Source organism: Carcharodon carcharias, chromosome 13 (genome assembly GCF_017639515.1).
Source record: "Carcharodon carcharias isolate sCarCar2 chromosome 13, sCarCar2.pri, whole genome shotgun sequence".
NCBI classification, from domain to species: domain Eukaryota; kingdom Metazoa; phylum Chordata; class Chondrichthyes; order Lamniformes; family Lamnidae; genus Carcharodon; species Carcharodon carcharias.
In genome coordinates this window covers 18,747,615-18,769,127 of record NC_054479.1, presented here as the reverse complement: position 1 = coordinate 18,769,127, position 21,513 = coordinate 18,747,615, and the positions used below count along the sequence as shown (strand labels likewise).

Below are 21,513 nucleotides of genomic sequence, written 5' to 3'. Positions count from 1 at the left end.
GCGAGAGAGGGGCAGACAGAGAGCGAGAGAGGGGCAGACAGAGAGCGAGAGAGGGGCAGACAGAGAGCGAGAGAGGGGCAGACAGAGAGCGAGAGAGGGGCAGACAGAGAGCGAGAGAGGGGCAGACAGAGAGCGAGAGAGGGGCAGACAGAGAGCGAGAGAGGGGCAGACAGAGAGCGAGAGAGGGGCAGACAGAGAGCGAGAGAGGGGCAGACAGAGAGCGAGAGAGGGGCAGACAGAGAGCGAGAGAGGGGCAGACAGAGAGCGAGAGAGGGGCAGACAGAGAGCGAGAGAGGGGCAGACAGAGAGCGAGAGAGGGGCAGACAGAGAGCGAGAGAGGGGCAGACAGAGAGCGAGAGAGGGGCAGACAGAGAGCGAGAGAGGGGCAGACAGAGAGCGAGAGAGGGGCAGACAGAGAGCGAGAGAGGGGCAGACAGAGAGCGAGAGAGGGGCAGACAGAGAGCGAGAGAGGGGCAGACAGAGAGCGAGAGAGGGGCAGACAGAGAGCGAGAGAGGGGCAGACAGAGAGCGAGAGAGGGGCAGACAGAGAGCGAGAGAGGGGCAGACAGAGAGCGAGAGAGGGGCAGACAGAGAGCGAGAGAGGGGCAGACAGAGAGCGAGAGAGGGGCAGACAGAGAGCGAGAGAGGGGCAGACAGAGAGCGAGAGAGGGGCAGACAGAGAGCGAGAGAGGGGCAGACAGAGAGCGAGAGAGGGGCAGACAGAGAGCGAGAGAGGGGCAGACAGAGAGCGAGAGAGGGGCAGACAGAGAGCGAGAGAGGGGCAGACAGAGAGCGAGAGAGGGGCAGACAGAGAGCGAGAGAGGGGCAGACAGAGAGCGAGAGAGGGGCAGACAGAGAGCGAGAGAGGGGCAGACAGAGAGCGAGAGAGGGGCAGACAGAGAGCGAGAGAGGGGCAGACAGAGAGCGAGAGAGGGGCAGACAGAGAGCGAGAGAGGGGCAGACAGAGAGCGAGAGAGGGGCAGACAGAGAGCGAGAGAGGGGCAGACAGAGAGCGAGAGAGGGGCAGACAGAGAGCGAGAGAGGGGCAGACAGAGAGCGAGAGAGGGGCAGACAGAGAGCGAGAGAGGGGCAGACAGAGAGCGAGAGAGGGGCAGACAGAGAGCGAGAGAGGGGCAGACAGAGAGCGAGAGAGGGCAGACAGAGAGCGAGAGAGGGGCAGACAGAGAGCGAGAGAGGGGCAGACAGAGAGCGAGAGAGGGGCAGACAGAGAGCGAGAGAGGGGCAGACAGAGAGCGAGAGAGGGGCAGACAGAGAGCGAGAGAGGGGCAGACAGAGAGCGAGAGAGGGGCAGACAGAGAGCGAGAGAGGGGCAGACAGAGAGCGAGAGAGGGGCAGACAGAGAGCGAGAGAGGGGCAGACAGAGAGCGAGAGAGGGGCAGACAGAGAGCGAGAGAGGGGCAGACAGAGAGCGAGAGAGGGGCAGACAGAGAGCGAGAGAGGGGCAGACAGAGAGCGAGAGAGGGGCAGACAGAGAGCGAGAGAGGGGCAGACAGAGAGCGAGAGAGGGGCAGACAGAGAGCGAGAGAGGGGCAGACAGAGAGCGAGAGAGGGGGCAGACAGAGAGCGAGAGAGGGGCAGACAGAGAGCGAGAGAGGGGCAGACAGAGAGCGAGAGAGGGGCAGACAGAGAGCGAGAGAGGGGCAGACAGAGAGCGAGAGAGGGGCAGACAGAGAGCGAGAGAGGGGCAGACAGAGAGCGAGAGAGGGGCAGACAGAGAGCGAGAGAGGGGCAGACAGAGAGCGAGAGAGGGGCAGACAGAGAGCGAGAGAGGGGCAGACAGAGAGCGAGAGAGGGGCAGACAGAGAGCGAGAGAGGGGCAGACAGAGAGCGAGAGAGGGGCAGACAGAGAGCGAGAGAGGGGCAGACAGAGAGCGAGAGAGGGGCAGACAGAGAGCGAGAGAGGGGCAGACAGAGAGCGAGAGAGGGGCAGACAGAGAGCGAGAGAGGGGCAGAACAGAGAGCGAGAGAGGGGCAGACAGAGAGCGAGAGAGAGGGCAGACAGATAGCGAGAGAGAGGCGGACAGAGAGCGAGAGAGGGGCAGACAGAGAGCGAGAGAGGGGCAGACAGAGAGCGAGAGAGGGGCAGACAGAGAGCTGAGAGAGGGGCAGACAGAGAGCGAGAGAGGGCAGACAGAGAGCGAGGGGTGAGAGCAGGGGCAGACAAGAGAGCGAGAGAGGGGCAGACAGAGAGCGAGAGAGGGGCAGACAGAGAGCGAGAGAGGGGCAGACAGAGAGTCGAGAGAGGGCAGACAGAGAGCGAGAGAGGGCAGACAGAGAGCGAGAGAGGGGCAGACAGAGAGCGAGAGTAGAGGGCAGACAGAGGGCAGACCAGAGAGGCGAGAGAGGGCAGACAGAGAGCGAGAGAGGGGCAGACAGAGAGCGAGAGAGGGCAGACAGAGAGCGAGAGAGGGGCAGACAGAGAGCGACGAGAGGGGCAGACAGAGAGCGAGAGAGGGGCCGCACCAGAGAGCGAAGAGAGGGGCAGGGACAGAGAGCGAGAGAGGGCAGACAGAGAGCGAGAGAGGGCAGACAGAGAGCGAGAGCGGGCAGACAGAGAGCGAGAGAGGGCAGACAGAGAGCGAGAGAGGGGACAGACAGAGACGAGAGGCAGATCAGAGAGCGAGAGATGGCAGACAGAGAGCGAGAGAGGGGCAGACAGAGAGCGAGAGGAGGGGCAGACAGAGAGCGAGAGAGGGGGCAGACAGAGAGCGAGAGAGGGGCAGACAGAGAGCGAGAGAGGGGCAGACAGAGAGCGAGAGAGGGGCAGACAGAGAGCGAGAGAGGGGCAGACAGAGAGCGAGAGAGGGGCAGACAGAGAGCGAGAGAGGGGCAGACAGAGAGCGAGAGAGGGCCAGACACGAGAGCGAGAGAGGGGCAGACAGAGAGCGAGAGAGGGGCAGACAGAGAGCGAGAGAGGGGCAGACAGAGAGCGAGAGAGGGGCAGACAGAGAGCGAGAGAGGGGCAGACAGAGAGCGAGAGGGGGCCGAGAGAGCGAGAGAGGGGGGCAGACAGAGAGCGAGAGAGGGGCAGACAGAGAGCGAGAGAGGGGCAGACAGAGAGCGAGAGAGGGGCAGACAGAGAGCGAGAGAGGGCAGACAGAGAGCGAGAGAGGGGCAGACAGAGAGCGAGAGAGGGGCAGACAGAGAGCGAGAGAGGGGCAGACAGAGAGCGAGAGAGGGGCAGACAGAGAGCGAGAGAGGGGCAGACAGAGAGCGAGAGAGGGGCAGACAGAGAGCGAGAGAGGGGCAGACAGAGAGCGAGAGAGGGGCAGACAGAGAGCGAGAGAGGGGCAGACAGAGAGCGAGAGAGGGGCAGACAGAGAGCGAGAGAGGGGCAGACAGAGAGCGAGAGCAGAGAGCGAGAGAGGGCAGACAGAGAGCGAGAGAGGGGCAGACAGAGAGCGAGAGAGGGGCAGACAGAGAGCGAGAGAGGGGCAGACAGAGAGCGAGAGAGGGGCAGACAGAGAGCGAGAGAGGGGCAGACAGAGAGCGCGAGAGAGAGGGCAGACAGAGAGCGAGAGAGGGGCAGACAGAGAGCGAGAGAGGGGCAGACAGAGAGCGAGAGAGGGGCAGACAGAGAGCGAGAGAGGGGCAGACAGAGAGCGAGAGAGGGGCAGACAGAGAGCGAGAGAGGGGCAGACAGAGAGCGAGAGAGGGGCAGACAGGAGAGCGAGAGAGGGGCAGACAGAGAGCGAGAGAGGGGCAGACAGAGAGCGAGAGAGGGCAGACAGAGAGCGAGAGAGGGGCAGACAGAGAAGCGAGAGAGGGGGCAGACAGAGAGCGAGAGAGGGGCAGACAGAGAGCGAGAGAGGGGCAGACAGAGAGCGAGAGAGGGGCAGACAGAGAGCGAGAGAGGGGCAGACAGAGAGCGAGAGAGGGGCAGACAGAGAGCGAGAGAGGGGCAGACAGAGAGCGAGAGAGGGGCAGACAGAGAGCGAGAGAGGGGCAGACAGAGAGCGAGAGAGGGGCAGACAGAGAGCGAGAGAGGGGCAGACAGAGAGCGAGAGAGGGGCAGACAGAGAGCGAGAGAGGGGCAGACAGAGAGCGAGAGAGGGGCAGACAGAGAGCGAGAGAGGGGGCAGACAGAGAGCGAGAGAGGGGCAGACAGAGAGCGAGAGAGGGGCAGACAGAGAGCGAGAGAGGGGCAGACAGAGAGAGAGAGAGGGGCAGACAGAGAGAGAGAGAGAGGCAGACAGAGAGAGAGAGAGGGGCAGACAGAGAGAGAGAGAGGGGCAGACAGAGAGCGAGAGAGGGGCAGACAGAGAGCGAGAGAGGAGGCAGACAGAGAGAGAGAGGCAGACAGAGAGAGAGAGAGGGGCAGACAGAGAGAGAGAGAGGGGCAGACAGAGAGAGAGAGGGGGGCAGACAGAGAGAGAGAGGGGGGCAGACAGAGAGAGAGAGGGGGGCAGACAGAGAGGGAGAGGGGGGCAGACAGAGAGAGAGAGGGGGGCCGGCAGAGAGAGAGAGGGGGGCCGGCAGAGAGAGAGAGGGGGGCCGGCAGAGAGAGAGGGGGGCCGGCAGAGAGAGAGGGGGGCCGGCAGAGAGAGAGGGGGGCCGGCAGAGAGAGAGGGGGGCCGGCAGAGAGAGAGGGGGGCCGGCAGAGAGAGAGGGGGGCCGGCAGAGAGAGAGGGGGGCCGGCAGAGAGAGAGGGGGGCCGGCAGAGAGAGAGGGGGGCCGGCAGAGAGAGAGGGGGGCCGGCAGAGAGAGAGGGGGGCCGGCAGAGAGAGAGGGGGGCCGGCAGAGAGAGAGGGGGGCCGGCAGAGAGAGAGAGGGGCCGGCAGAGAGAGAGAGGGGCCGGCAGAGAGAGAGAGGGGCCGGCAGAGAGAGAGAGGGGCCGGCAGAGAGAGAGAGGGGCCGACAGAGAGAGAGAGGGGCCGACAGAGAGAGAGAGGGGCCGACAGAGAGAGAGAGGGGCCGACAGAGAGAGAGAGGGGCCGACAGAGAGAGAGAGGGGCCGACAGAGAGAGAGAGGGGCCGACAGAGAGAGAGAGGGGCAGACAGAGAGAGAGAGGGGCAGACAGAGAGAGAGGGGCAGACAGAGAGAGAGAGGGGCAGACAGAGAGAGAGAGGGGCAGACAGAGAGAGAGAGGGGCAGACAGAGAGAGAGAGGGGCAGACAGAGAGAGAGAGGGGCAGACAGAGAGAGAGAGGGGCAGACAGAGAGAGAGAGGGGCAGACAGAGAGAGAGAGGGGCAGACAGAGAGAGAGAGGGGCAGACAGAGAGAGAGAGGGGCAGACAGAGAGAGAGAGGGGCAGACAGAGAGAGAGAGGGGCAGACAGAGAGAGAGAGGGGCAGACAGAGAGAGAGAGGGGCAGACAGAGAGAGAGAGGGGCAGACAGAGAGAGAGAGGGGCAGACAGAGAGAGAGAGGGGCAGACAGAGAGAGAGAGGGGCAGACAGAGAGAGAGAGGGGCAGACAGAGAGAGAGAGGGGCAGACAGAGAGAGAGAGGGGCAGACAGAGAGAGAGAGGGGCAGACAGAGAGAGAGAGGGGCAGACAGAGAGAGAGAGGGGCAGACAGAGAGAGAGAGGGGCAGACAGAGAGAGAGAGGGGCAGACAGAGAGAGAGAGGGGCAGACAGAGAGAGAGAGGGGCAGACAGAGAGAGAGAGGGGCAGACAGAGAGAGAGAGGGGCAGACAGAGAGAGAGAGGGGCAGACAGAGAGAGAGAGGGGCAGACAGAGAGAGAGAGGGGCAGACAGAGAGAGAGAGGGGCAGACAGAGAGAGAGAGGGGCAGACAGAGAGAGAGAGGGGCAGACAGAGAGAGAGAGGGGCAGACAGAGACGGGGGCAGACTGAGAGACAGAGAGAGAGAGACAGAGAGAGAGAGACAGAGAGAGAGAGACAGAGAGAGAGAGACAGAGAGAGAGACAGAGAGAGAGACAGAGAGAGACAGAGAGAGACAGAGAGAGAGACAGAGAGAGAGACAGAGAGAGAGACAGAGAGAGAGACAGAGAGAGAGACAGAGAGAGAGACAGAGAGAGAGACAGAGACATGCAGGCAGAGACAAACAGAGAATCAGACAGACAGGCAGGCAGAGGCAGAGACAGAGGCAGAGACAACGCCTCACCTGCACTGAGGAGAACATTGCGTGCAGTCGGATGCCAAGATACAATCCCAACTCTCTTGGCATGTCCCTCCAAAATGACGACAGGCTCTGTGATGGGAACTGTCAATCCATTCTCTGGGATCTGCCAGATCTGTTAGCAGAAAAATAAAAAATAAATTAAACCAGACCCACGTGAAAGGCAGCTCAGGACATCATCTCAAAACAAACTGCACATGTATTCTAATTCTGGCCAGATTTACAAACTATAGAATCAGAGGATGGAAACCAGCATGTGGGGTATTTAACAGAATTACTGAGCTGCACTTGGGCTTTTTCTCAATGCCTCCAGGGAAATAACCATCAGGTGCCATCATAAAACATTTGTTTCCGCCACAGGAGGCTGCCTTTTACATTCCGCCCAAGAGTAATTGAATTACGTGAGGAATGTTAGGTGAGCAGTAATTTAGATAATTATTCAAGGGTCAGACCTGTGTTTGCGCATATACACAAACATTGGAAAGAGGTGGATTGGACAGAATGCACAGGTTTAAAACTTACTGAAGGTGGTGCAAAAAAGATATGCATAATAGTAGAATTGAGACTGAATAGCCTGGGTCGCCTTCCTCTAGCAAAGAAAAAAGGTTGACGGTGACCTAATAGAGATCTTCAAAATTATGAAGCAGTTCAGTTCGGGACAAGAAGCCTGTGTCTGTGATGAAAGCTCCATGTAAAAGAGACAGAACCTAGCCTCCCCTAGTGCGAGCTGAAAGGCCTCTGTCCAATCGTTGCAATCCATACAGGCTAACAATGCTGTTTTACTACCACTAGCTTGCCCCCAGCCCTGGAAGAAAATCTGTTGGGAGGAATAAAGCAGGATGTGAACATCTGCTGCTGCAGTCCTGTGGAACTCCCACATAATGGAGAATTCCACTACATTCAGAGCCCAGCATACTACAGAACCAAAAAGCAGAAAACTGTGGATGCTGGAAGTCAAAACAGAAAATGCTGCAAATACTCAATAGGTCAGGCAGCATCTGTGGAGAGAGAAACAGAGTTAATTAATAAGGTTGATGACCTTTCATCAGGACATCTCATGAAAAATCATTGACCTGGTACATTTAACTTCTTAAAAAATCATTAAGAGGATGTGGACTTCACTGGCTGGGCCAGCATTTATTGCCCACCCCTAGTTGCCCTTGAGAAGGTGGTAGTGAGCTGCCTTCTTGAACCACTGCAGTCCCTGTGGTGTAGGTACACCCACAGTGCTGTTGGGGGAGGGAGTTCCAGGATTTTGACCCAGCTTCTCTCTCTCCTTAGCTGCTGCCTGACCTGAGTATTTCCAGCATTTTCAGTTTTTATACTATAGAACCAGCATTAGAAATGAAAGTGTACCAATCAACACAAACTGTGAAAGGTTGCCAATATTGAATATGCATCATCAATGACAATTCTGTAACTGAAGATTAAATAACCTCAAAAGCAGTTTATTGGTATGAAGGGGAAATCAGGACTGTCACAAAAGTGTATGCTGTCTGGTTCATCTTATAGAGATCTGTATTCATGTGAAGCATTCTAGATGGATATGGGCGAGGATGGCCATTACAAAAGAAAAATTCACAAATCGCTCCATCATAATGCCACATGTCTGCTAAATAAATCCAGGAATTTTACCTCCATAACCCAAAACAAGGTGTGTTAAATCACTTGCGAGAAGGATTTCCTGGTGTTAGTCCAGATATTTCCTAGGCTGATCAGATCTCTCAATTTGCCTTTCTTTACACGATAACATTTCTAGTTAGAGGCTGACTAGGGTTAGGCATTCTCTTTGGTGCGGCAAGCATGAAGGCTCCTGCTAACATCACAGCAAGGGTAAAATAATAGCACTTTATAGTCAACTTTAAGATCCAACCAACCAATATAATTGAGCGTGTGCATACCACCTATTTATAGCATTGAGAGAGCAAATTAATGAGCTAAACATTCTCCTTATTGCATACACATCATACCTTACATGCCACCCAACTTATCATATACCAGAGCCTCATCTTGCAGACGTATCTCCTGAATGCATTATTTTATTGCTCTGATTGCAATAGGAAAACCAGGAGGTTTCAGTGTACGGGCGATTCAGAATGTTTCCAATAATTTGCAAAATAAATCAAACTTTCATATGAGTATGCAACAATTTTAAAACAAATGGATAAGCCATTATGTTAGCCCATGCCAAAATATCAAAGTCATACTGAAGGGACCCAAGTCTGGTCAGTTTTATGGATAAATTTTACATTATCAAGAAAATGGTTAACTGTAGCAGCCAAACTGTGTTCATAATCCCAAATTTTCTCCAAACATTTTAAGAGTCTACTCTTCAGCCCCAAACTAGCAGCAACATTGAACAGAGTTGGCCAGGTCTGTTTTTGGAGCTCTTTGATAGCTCGTTGTTAGCATCCATACAGATTAGAAGACCCCAGGCTTGTGCTCCAGTAGGTGGTGAGCTAGCTGTCCAGTGTGGCAGAAAAACACAGTTGTTACATTTTCCCATAGCGCCCCATGCTAAGGGGAGTTGGGAGTGGAATGAGCCACGCTCCATAATAATTGAGTGATCTCTGTTGGAAAAAGTGTGGGGATATGTAATATGCTATAAAATTAAACAGCCTGCCAACACTTGCTAGCCGGACCCATGTCAGATGAGAAAATTCATTCGCTTAATCTTAACTCACCCCTTCAGAAAGGTAATGATGTCAGCCCATTGCAGCCTCCAACTGTTCAGTAATTCCAGGGTTTCCACACCACAACTCTACCTGGAAGTTAATCTTGCATGATCTTTGAAAGGAATTTCAAGGGGGCCTCAGTGTTTTCTATCTTGTTTTTATATATTGTTCATTCTTGGGACGCAGGCATCATTTCATCACTGGCATTTACTGTCCAGCCCTAGTAATCCTACAGTAGGTGGTGATGGGCCTTCTTGGATCGCTGCAGTCAGTGCAGTAAAGGTGCTCCCTCAATGTTGTTAGGTAGGGTCTTCAAGAAATCTGACCCAGTGTCAAGGAAGAAATGGCTGATATGTCCAAATCAGGATAGTGTGCGGCTTGGAGGTGGTGTTGCTCCCAAGCAACTGCTGCCTTTGTCCTATTGGATGGTGTAGATTTGGTAGTTGCTGCAGAGCTACATACTGCAGCCATGGTGTGTCAGCAGATAGGTATTTTTTTTAAAAAGGTCAGTGAGTGAAGCACCGATCAAGCAGATTGTTTTGTCTTGGATGGTGTCAGGCTTCTAGCCTGTTGTTGCAGCTCCACCTTTGAGTCACGGGCATTCCTTAATAGCGGTGAACATACTTTTGGGGAATTAGTTGGAGGGTCATTCACTGCACAACACCAATTTCTGACTGCTCTAGCAGCTACAGCATTTGTGGGGCCTGCTTCCAGTTGAGTTTCTGGTCAATGATGACCCCTAGGATGCTGTTGGTGGCAATACCATTAAATGTCAAAGGGAGGTGGTTAGGCTCTCTCATTGGAGAGAGAGATTACCTGGCACTCGAGTGGCAATTAACATTCATGCCACACAACAACCCAAGCCTCATTATTTTCCAAATCATGTTGCATGCAGACATGGACTGCTCCACTATCTGAGGAATTGTTAATGGACATGAGCAATCCAATCCTCAGCAAACAGCCCCACTCCTGGCTTTATGATGGGGATAAGGTCACTAATAAAGAAGCTAAGATTCAATGCTGTTTCTGCCTTCAATTTAGTTTTAACTAGTGTTTTGGATTTATCTTTCCCACTTCACTAATTATCTCATACACTTCAATAAGATTACCCAGCTAATGTTACCATATACTAGAAGACCAGTTAGTAAGGAAGCAAAGGGCTAATGGTATTTGTGCAGCAGGATCCCATCAATGATCAGCAGATTTTGCAGGAGGGGAGAAATTGGTAAAAACGATTTGCAGTCTATTCATTTTTCTTTATACGCAGACGGTTGGGAGCGTGGAATACATTGCTTTGGTGCACTACTGAAGCAGGAACCATATTTACCATTTCTTAAGAATTGGCTAGATAGGTGGTTGGATGAAGCAGAAATAAATTTGGGAAAAGGATAGATACGTGGGATTAGGAGTAATGCTCACGGACTAATGCTCATATTGAAGCTGAACACTATGTAGTTGGGACGAACAATCTGCTTGTGTTTTAGTTTGTATGTAATAAAGACCGCCAACAGCAGATGGCAGTGTTGCAATTAAACCAGCAAATTTGTAATTTACAGCAGGAGGGTGTGAAATCATGTTCGTTGCATCCAATGAAGCCTCATGGGCCACAAAATCTGGATCAATGTTGTTGCTAATTTACATCCATCTCACGGTGTTGACATCAACAGACCTTTGTTTTTCCAATTTAAGATTTAGCAGCACAAAGAATGGCCTTTTCCCAACAAATAGATGAAGAATTGCTTAGGCTTCATACACTGAATTGGCAGTTCTCATAGACTATACATGGCTGAAGGCTGTGGTTGGATACCAGCTATGCAGCACCAACACACTTTCAGCAACAAGGCTTTCAGTTCAAAAGCAACAATTCCACACATTTGCTTATCCAGGTATGTGATATGTTCACTTATTCAAATCATATTTGAACAGTTGAAACGATAGTGGACATTTTAGTAGGAAACAGCGTGGATGATAAAGAATACTGGGGTCATTATCTCAACACATACGGCAAGGAATCAGACGAATCCTTAATGCCCAGCCCTCACTTCATTTGACATCAAGGACTCAGCTGACATTTACCACCAACCTTCAGAATAGGATTGAATGATGACCAAGCTTGGCTTGCTGAACTGTCTTGCATCACAGTTTGGATTGAATTTGAGGTTATTTTACCAACCCCCTGTTTGGAGACTAGTTTGAGTAAACATATTAACCCTTTCTTGCCAGATCATCGATTCCAGCGTTTGTGTGTCCAGAGTTTATGTGACCATGTCCTTAAGCATGGTTTGGTTGAGTTGACTCCTCCCTTGGATATTGACATTTGCTTCTGGGACATCAAGCTGGTGAGTGAGCTGCCTTCAGTGATGGACTTGCCTTGTCCACTCAGATCTTCTGTTCTAGCTGAATTCACCTCAAGGCCATTTTCTACCAAAAGGTTACAACAACCCAGGAAAACAGACTGTATTCTATTCTAGGTTGAACACTCTCCCTTTTAATGGAGGGACTGCATGTGCCAGGAAGGGCTTCCTTGAATTACATGATGACAAGTGACACAGACAGAAGAGGGTGAGATACAATGTTGAAAAATAAAACAGTCCGGCCAACTCATCTGAATATTGGTAGCTATCATCTACAAGTGGACGAAAGCAGCAAAATTTAGGAAATATTCGTAACTGCTCATTTGTTGCACTCAAAAACAAAGTTCTATTCAGGTTTTCAAATCTATCCACTTCACGGGGGAAAAAAAACAACGTAATGACTCATATCCTGACATCATCCTTTGAGCCATTAATGCTGCAGATGTTAAACAAAAATAACCAGTTCATCTGGCTCTAAATTAAAGCGATGGATAATTTTTATCTGAGCAGTATACCTTTGTAACCTCATGGGTAAGGAAGTTTAACATTTAGCTCATGTTCAAATCAGTTTTTCCAAATAGCTACAGCAACTCATCTAAAAAGAAACGCAAACAAAAACTTTCCAGTACAGCCCATTTCCTGAACTCTCACGTAGCTTTCAACCCAGGAACATATCCTATTGAAATTCAATGACTGAAGTTAAAGAGTTGAAGACCCAGATACTCAAATCTTAAAGGCTATGTAACAAATGCGTCAAACCATGAACATGTGCTAGTGTTTAACGCATTGGAATTCCTAACCAGTGATGAAAGTGACTTCAAGCACAATGGGAAACAGATTCTAGCTCACCACAGTTGAGGAGTCTGACAGAAAACTACTCCGCTCAGTATCTGTGTGCAAGGAAAGCTAGCATTAAGTAGAATTTAAAACAGCTAATGGTGGACAGTGCGAGAGTCAGAATGAGCCAGAAGCAAAAAAAACCCAAATTGCTAACTGGGATGGAATGTAGTCACATGCAACTAAGTATCGGGAGCAAGAAAAATTCATTTTTTGGAGGAGAGGCGAGTGGTGAACAGGATGGGCTCCCAGAGGCCCTTTTCATTTAAGTTTGCCAGTCATGGCTGGAATGTTACGTTAGATCCTGGCCAGGCTACAAGGCAGAGTGCCTTGTGATTTTGAAACATTCGCTGGCGAGACAATGATACGTTTAGTCCCAGTATGATATGTGTTGGCTTATTCTTCACAATAATGTGGGCTGAAGCTCCTATACTACTTGAATGCCTGGTTCAGTGAGGCAAGATGACAACCAACACTGGAAATATACTTCAGCAAGTACTTGCCACTAGTTCTACCTGGAGAGAGAGAGCAGTGAAGCTAGAGGTTGGGAGTAAGAGCTTGTGACATGCAAGCCCAAGGCGTAGTTGCATTCACAAAAGCATCCAATGGTTTAACGGTCCTGATCTCAAAAGAAACTGTTAGAGGCCTGGAAAATAATTATTATTTCAGCCTGTCACCACAGTGCATGTGAGAAACAGAGATTCATCAAAAGAAAAAGAAATCTAACCACAGTCTAGTACATGTATTGGACATCCAACTCAGGCTAGATGGAGAGATAAATGGAACTCAAGTTTGGATGAAAGACAAGCTGAAGTATTTCATACTGATTTCTCACTTCAGTGCAACAGAAGAATTTCAAACGTTAAAGTCCTTCATGACCCATTCGCTGAATGCAGTACAAGAGAGATTTTAATGTCTGCACAATTAAGCTATTGGTACCAAACTGAATTAAACATGGTGGCGTATAAATCACCACTTCTAACAAACATTGCCACACAAAAGAATGTCATTGACAGCACTTGAAAGTTTCTAACTGGAAATTTCCATCTTGTAACTACAGATCCAAACACCCTCCAGAAAAACTGTGGTCTTACTGGAGATTCAATTCTTTGCTGAACCTTTTGAGCACAACATATGGAGTGAAAAAAAGGAACAAGAGGAGTTTCAAAGCCAAATGTTTCTATTGTGCTTATCATAAATGTCCCTTTGGAGGTAATGGAGAAGTCTGTATGATATTACCAACAAACTACTCCGCAGCAGTCTACAAACTCAGCATGTGTAACGAGCACCTTGGGCCCTATATACAGACAGGTAGTTTTTGGAAAGACCAGCTGCATATTGTGAAGGTTAGTCAATTTGCTCTAAGATTTGCAATGCAACGTAACTGCCTCACAGGCAACCACAGTACCGACAGCACTTGATGAACTAGTCCAAATCTGACTGGTATTTATTTGTGCTCTGCTACTCAGCAAAACTACACAACTTCAGAGTTTTCTGAATTCAGTCTGGAAATGGAGGATGTCCAGTTACCCAGACATCAGCCATATTGCTCTTTGTCAACTGGAAACGTTTCCAGTTTATCCATCAACAAGATTGAATAGGCTGGAAATATTAGATGGGCAAAGGTAGCATAGATGAGGAGTTCATAGAATGTTTTCAGGATAGTTTCTTAGAACAGCACGTTCTGGAGCCAACTAGAGAGCAGGCTATACTAGACCTGGTATTGAGCAATGAGATAGGATTAATTGAATCTGTCGAAGGGTCATGAGGACTCGAAACGTCAACTCTTTTCTTCTCCGCCGATGCTGCCAGACCTGCTGAGTTTTTCCAGGTAATTCTGTTTTTGTTTTTAATTGATAACCTCCTGGTGAAGGCACCCCTAGGTAGCAGCGATCATAATATAATTGAATTTTACATTCATTTTGAGGGAGAAGCGAGTGTGTCCAAGGCTAGTATATTAAATTTAAATAAGAACAATTATGAGGACATGAAAGCAGAGCTAGCTAAAGTGAACTGGCAAATGAGGTTAAGGGATATGTCAATAGAAGTTCAGTGACAGATATTTAAAGGGATATTTCAGAATACACAGAATATATACATTCCAATGAGAAAGAGAAATTCCAAGGAGGGCCCACCATCCGTGGCTAACTAAAAAAGTTATAAAGACAGTGTCACACTATAATTACGTAAAGATGGATGGCAGGTCAGAAGGTTGGAAAGAATATAAAGCACAGCAAAGAATGACAAAAAGATTAACAAGGGAAAAATTAGAGTATGAGAGAAAGCTAGCTAGTAGTATAAAGGTGGATGGTAAGAGTTTCTATAGATATTTAGGTAAGCGTTCATCCTATAGAGTGCGTTTGGGGAATTGATAATGGAAAGTAGGGAAATGACGGATGACCTAAACAGGTATTTTGCTTCGCTCTTCACTTTGGGAAGGCAACAAGCAACATCCCAGAAATAGTTGTAAATCAGGAAATGGAAGGGAGGGAGAACTTGGGGAAGTTACATCACCAGGGAAGTGGTATTGAGCAAATTGTTGGGGCTGCAGGCTGACAAATCCCCAGGTCCGGACGGACTCCACCCTAACGTCTTGAAAGAAGTGGCTAGTGAGAGAGTTGATGCGCTGGTTTTAATTTTCTAAAATTCCTTAGATTCGGGGAAGGTTCAATTGATTGGGAAGTAGCAAATATAACTTCTTTATTCAAAAAGGGAAGGAGACAGAAAGCAGGAAACTATAGGCTAGTTAGCCTAACATTTATCATAGGGAAAACGTTAGAAGCTATTATTAAAGATGTTATAGCAGGGCACTTAGAAAAATTCAAGAAAATCAGGCAGAGTCAACATGATCTTATAAAAGGGAAATCATGTTTAATCAATTTATTGGAGTTCTTCGAAGGAGTCACATGTGCTGTGGATAAAGGGGAACCAGTGGATGTACCAAACATCGATTTCCAGAAGGCATTTGATAAAGTGCCACATCAAAGGTTATTGCAGAAAATAAAAGCTCATGGTGTGAGGATAACATTGGTATGGATAGAAGATTGGCTGGCTAACAGGAAGCAGAGAGTAGGCATAAATGGGTCTTTTCTAGTTGATAGGATGTGATGAGTGGTAAGCCACAGGGATCAGTGCTGGGCCCTCGACTTTGTACAATTACATAAATGATTTGGATGAAGGGACCAAAGGAATGGTTGCTAAGTTTGCTGACAAGACAAAGATAGGTCAGAAAATAAATTTTGAAGAGGACGTAGGGAGGCTACAAAGTGACATAGGTTAAGTGAGTGGGCAAAGATCTGGCAAATTGATTTTAATGTGGGCAAAGGTGAAATCATTCATTTTGGCAGGAAGAATAAAAAAGATTACCAAAATGCTGAGAGATTGCAGAGCTCTGAGATTCAGAGGGATCTGGGTGTCCTAGTGCATGAATCACAAAAGGTTAGTATGTAGGTAATCAGGAAAGCTAAAAGAATGTTATCATTGATCACAAAAGTAGGGAGCTTATACTTCAGTTGTACAGGGCATTGATGAGACCACATCTGAAGTACTGTGTACAGCTCTGGTCCCCTTATTTAAAGAAAAATATAAACGTGTTAGCAGTTCAGAGAAGGTTTACTAGACTAATACCCGGAATGAGCACGTTGTCTTATGAGGAAAGGCTGGACAGGTTAGGCTTGTACCCACTGGAATTTGGAAGAGTAAGAGGCAACTTAAATGAAACCCTTAAGATCGTGAGGGGTCTTGACAGGGAGGATGTGAAGAGGACGTTTCCCCTTGTGGGAGAATCTAACCAGGGGTCACTGTTTAAAAATAAGGGGTCGCTCATTAAAGACAGATGGTGAGAATTTTTCTCAGAGGGTTGAATGTCTTTGGAACACTTCCTCAAAAGGCAGTGAAAGCAGAGTCTTTGAATATTTTATGGCAGAGCTAGATAGATTAACAAGGGGGTGACAGGTTATCGGGGTAGGCAGAAATTGGGGTTGAGGTTACATTCAGATCAGCCATGATCTTATTGAATGGCAGAGCAGGCCTACTCCTGCTCCTAATTCATACGTGTGTATGTACATATGAATTGGTTTCCGATGGGCAAGCCTCTGACTGCCATTCCACAAGACCACCGAGATTAACAATTCTCTAACTTATAAAAAAGATGTTTAGGCATTGGAGAGGACGTGGTAAAGATTTACCAGGATAGTATCAGCAGTGTGTGCATATATCAGGGAAGGACGAAGGCTGGGCCTCTTTTCCCTTTAAAAGGACGGTGGCTGAGGGGTAAACTAATCGAGATATTTCAAATTATGAAAGGTTTTGACAGAGTCGGGATGAGCATAACTAGCGGCCATCAATTTAAGATTGTCACCAATAAATCCAATAGGGAATTCTGAACAAACTTCTTTAACCAAAAAATAGTGAGAATGTGGAACTTGCTACCACAGGGAGTTGTTGAGGCAAATAGTATAGCTGCAGTCATGGGTAAACTGGATTAGCAGATAAGGGAAGAGGGAATAGAGGACTATGTTAACTGATTTAGATGAAGAAATATAAGAGGAGACTAAAGTGGAGCACAAACACCAGCATGGATTGGCTGGGCTTAATTCCTACTTTTTGTGCCATATACCCTATGTAAATAGAAAACATTCACCTAAAGAAAACTACACAGCATCGCTGAGCACAACATGTGTCACACTGCCCGTTCTACTCATGGAGCTTGGGTTTTTACAGCAGGTAACCTGCCAGTTTCCTGTTTTGAATGTTTTATTTCATTAATTTAAACCTCCTGCCCTACTCACCAAGAGGGCAGGCAGGTTTATAAAACAATAAGATAAAAGCAAAAAACTGTGGATGCTGGAAATCTGAAACGAAAACAGAAAATGCTGGAAAAGCTCAGCAGGTTTAACAACATCTGTGGAGGGAAAGACAGTTTGAGTCCATATGACTCATGTTCAGAGCTAAATAGAAGTAAAAATGTGATGAAATTTATACTGTTTAAGGGGGGTGGAGCAGGTGAAGCTGGATAGAAGGCTAATGATAGGTGGAGGCAAAGGAGAGATTAACAAAGATGTCATGAACTAAAGGGCAAAGAGGTGTTAATGGTAGTGGTACTGGCTAAAGGAGGTGCTGATGGTAGCATTAAGCTCAGAAAGCAGAATGTGGTAATAGCAGGACAAGGGTAAGCACTCTGGAAAGAGCAACATGAACAAGTGACAGATGGCCCTAGTGGGGGTGGGGTGGGGGGAGGGGACGGTGGTGGAAAAAAAGTTAGAGAATAGGATAAAAGGTGGGGATAAAACAATGAATAAAAATGAAAATAAATAAAAACTAGAATGAATATTGAAAAAGGGGATTAAAAAACGGTGAGGATAGAGGGAAGAATTCATGGTCTGAAGTTGTTGAACTCAGTGTTAAGTTTGGAAGGCTGTAAAGTGCCTAATCAGAAGATGAGATGTTGTTCCTCGAGTTTGCATTGGACTTCACTGGAACATTGCAGCAGGCCAAGGACGGACATGTGGGCATGAGAGCAGGGTGGTGTGTTGAAATGGCAAGCGACAGGAAGGTCTGGGTCATGTTTATGTGCCGCAAAGCGGTCACCCAGTCTGCATTTGGTCTCTTCAATGTAGAGGAGCCCATCTCATCATCTAATCCCAGCCCTTGCTGTGTATTCACCATACCTTCGGACATTCCCCGCTATGATACTGAATGTTCAATACTCAGCAAAGGACTCAGTTTCATACCCTTACACCTCACCTTAATTAATTCCAGGCTCGGTACGACGCTGAACTCTTCTGCTGTTGTTGTCTCCGTGCTCACTTCTTTGGGCAGAGTCCTCCCCCAATTCAATGAATCCTTTCTCCTGCCTCCAGTATTCTCCCTCCACCTGAACCCCTCCCTCTGGCCTCTTACCTGCTCTTGATCTTTTCATTGAGAACTGTCGGCGTGACATCGGCTATCTCAATTTCTATGCTCCTCTCACCCACTCTAACCTGTCTCCTTCTGAATTTGCCACATTCTGTTCTCTCAGGTCCAACTCTGACGGTATCAAGCTTGCTGACAAGGGTGGTGTTGTTGTTGTTGTCTGGCGTACTGACCTCTATCTCTCAGGCACTTCCTCCTGTCTCCCCCTGGACCATGACCCCACCACCAAACATTAAGCCATTGTTTCCAGGACTGTCTCCAACAGTCATCCAATTGTCATCTCCTTTGGAGATCTTCCCTCCACAGCTTCCATCCTCAGTCTCCGAACCTTGGAGAGCCCACTTCTACCTCCTCCCCAAAATCCACAAACAGGACTATCCCGGTAGACCGATCGTGTCAGCCTGTTCCCGCCCTACGGAACTCATTTCTTCCTATCTTGACTCTGTTCTCTCTCACCTTGTCCAGTCCCTTCCCAGCTATATCCACGATTGTTCTGATGCTCCATGTCATATCAACAGTTTCCAGTTCCCTGGCCCTAACCAGCCTCCCCTTCACCAAGGATGTCCAATCCCTCTAAACTTTCATCCCCGATCAGGATGGTCTGAGAGCTCTCTGCTTCTTCCTTGAACAGAAGCCCGAACAATCTCCCATCCACCACTACTCTCCTCCATCTGGCTGAACTTGGCTCTCTCACTGAACAATTTCTCTTTAAACTCGTCTCACTTCCTCCAAATAAAAGGTGTGGCCATGGGTACCCACAAGGGCCCCAATTATGCCTGACTCTTTATGGGGTATGTGGAACTTTCTTTGTTCCAGTCCTACTCAGGCCCACTCCCACAACTCTTTTTTCAGTACATCGATGCCTGTTTCAGTGTCGCTTCATGCTCTCATCTGGACCTGGAAAAGTTTTATCAATTTTGCTTCCAATTTGCACCACTCCATCAACTTCACATGGTCCATCTCTGACACTTCCCTTCCTTAACCTGTCTCAATTCCTGGTGATAGACTGTCCACCAATATTTATTACAAGCCCACCAACTCCCACAGCTACCTCGACTACAACTCCTCAGACCCCGCTTCCTGTAAGGACTCCATCCCATTCTCTCAGTTCCTTCAACTCAGTCACAACTGCTCCGATGATGGTACTTTCCAAACGGCGTTTCTGACATGTCTTCCTTACTGAGGTTTCCCACCTATTGTGATTGACAAAGCCGTGTCCGACCCAGGCCCCGCACCTCTGCCCTCACACCTTCCTCTCCCTCCCAGAACCATGATAGGGTCCCCCCTTGTCACCCCACCAGCCTCTGCATTCAAAGGATCATTCTCCCCCATTTCCTCCAATTCCAGTATGATGCCACCACCAAACACATCTTCCCCTCACTCCCCCCACCCTCCCCACCAGCGGCATTCCATAGGGACCATTCCCTCCGGGGCACCCTGGTCCACTCTTCCATCACCCCCAACACCTCATCCCCCTCCCACTGCACCTTCGCATGCAATCACAGAAGGTACAACACCTGTCCTTTTACCTCTTCCTCATCCAAGGGCCCAAATACACCTTTCAGGTGAAGCAGTGCTTCACTTGCAACTCCTTCAATTTGGTCTTTCCTCAGCATTGGAGACACCAAACACAGACTGGGGTGACCACTTTTCGGAACACCTTCGGTCTGTCTGCAAGCATGACCCAGACCTTCCTGTCGCTTGCCATTTCAACACACCAACCTACTCTCATGCCCACATGTCCGTCCTTGGCTTGCTGCAATGTTCCAGTGAAGCTCAACGCAAACTGGAGGAACAGCACCTCATCTTCTGATTAGGCACTTTACAGCCTTCCGGACTTAACATTGAGCTCAACAACTTCAGACCATGAATTCTCCCCTCTGTCCTCACCCACTTTTTTATCCATTTCAATATTAATTTTTATTCCTTGTTTTATCTCTAACTTTTATCCTATTTTCGATCGTTTTTCCCCACCACTGTCCCCTCCCTCCCTCCACCCCATCCCCACTAGGGCCATCTTTCACTTGTTCATGTTGCTCTTTCCAGGGTGCTTACCTTTGTCCTGCTATTACCACATTCTGCTTTCTGGCCTTAATGCCACCATCAGCACCTCCTTTTACCACTACCATTAACACCCCTTTGTCCTTTTGTTCATGACATCTTTGTCAATCTCTCCTTTGCCTCCACCTATCGCAAGCCTTCTATCCAGCTTCACCTGCCCCCACCCCACTTATACAGTATAAATTTCATCACATTTTACTTCTCTTTAGTTCTGAAGAGTCATATGGACCCGAAATGTTAACGCTGTCTTTCTCTCCACAGGTGCCGTTAGACCTGAGTTTTCCAGCATTTTCTGCTTTCGTTTAGAAAACAGTCTGATTCATAGTCCAGCAAGGATGACCCATTCCTCATTGAGTTTCCTCCGTGTCTCCAGTCTTCTGGGCCTAGGAAGCACACTGCTGTAGGATCAACGGCACACATTGATGGCCATGTCATCAGGCACAAATGCTCTGTGGTGACATTGTGATGTGATTATGGAATTAATATAGATTTCTGTACATTGTATCATCACCAGCAAAATGTTTTGCTACGTTCACCACACATTGCAAAATTCAGTCAATCAATTTCTTCTCCCGAGACTAGAACTGCAATATAATGACTTGCATTTATATAATGTCTTCGACATAGCAAAGCTTCACTGCAGCAGTAGCAAACAAAATTTGACACCAAGCCACATAAGGAAACATTAGAACAGCTTGGTTAAATAGGTAGGCTTTAAAGAGTATCTTAAAGGAAAAGTATATAAATGCAGTTTAAAAACACAATCACAACATGGTGGAAACTCTTTCAGTCCCTGTCTGTGGAGGCACTTTCCCCATTGTAGGAATGAATGACATGCAGAATTGGACAATGGTGGCTTGGGGAAGAGAGGGGGACAAAAACCAAGTACACAAGGACAAGGTGGGGGAGAGATGGTGGCATAGTTGTAACGTTACTGGATAATAATCCAGAGGCCTGGGCTAATGCTCCGGGGTCATGGGTCCACTGACAATCAATATGTGCTGTTGATCCTTCAAATCCCACCATGGCAGCTAATGGTATTTAAATTCAATTAATAAATCTGGAATTGAAAGCTAGTTTCAGTATGATAACCATGAAACTATCATCGACTACAGTAAAAAAAAAACTCTTGGTTCACTAATGCCCTTTAGGTAAAGAAATCTCCCATCCTTATCAGGTATAGCCGACATGCGACTTCAGACCAACAGCAATGTGGTTTACTCTTAGCTGCCCTCTGTAATGGCCAAGCATGCCCATCAGTTCAAGAGTGTTTGGGGATGGACAACAAATGCTGCCCCTGCCAGCAACACCTACATCCCATGAAGGAATAAATTTTTAAAAAATGTCACTTGATGCTAGTATAACTGATGAACCAACCCACTGCGTCAACTGGTCATTAGCCACTTTATCATGTATGTCATATGAATCAATTGCCATTTGTTTCCTCTGTGTAGGTACAGAAGAGAAGCTGATGGACAGAAGATTGCAACATTAAAACCAATGTCTAAAAAAACAAAATCATTATGAAATTTGCCAGGAATATTGTTGTACCAACTGGGAAAAGATAGGC

General features: G+C 48.4%; 1 protein-coding gene across 3 annotated transcripts in view; it reads right to left on the bottom strand.

The window, feature by feature from the left end:
* coro1cb (coronin, actin binding protein, 1Cb) overlaps window positions 1–21,513 on the bottom strand; it is a 175,334-nt gene that overhangs the window by 58,920 nt on the left and 94,901 nt on the right. For all 3 annotated transcript variants that reach the window (XM_041202432.1, XM_041202433.1, XM_041202431.1), the window contains one exon: window positions 6,089–6,218. In XM_041202432.1, the coding sequence (XP_041058366.1) occupies window positions 6,089–6,218 (130 nt within the window). The remainder of the gene's footprint in view (window positions 1–6,088; window positions 6,219–21,513) is intronic.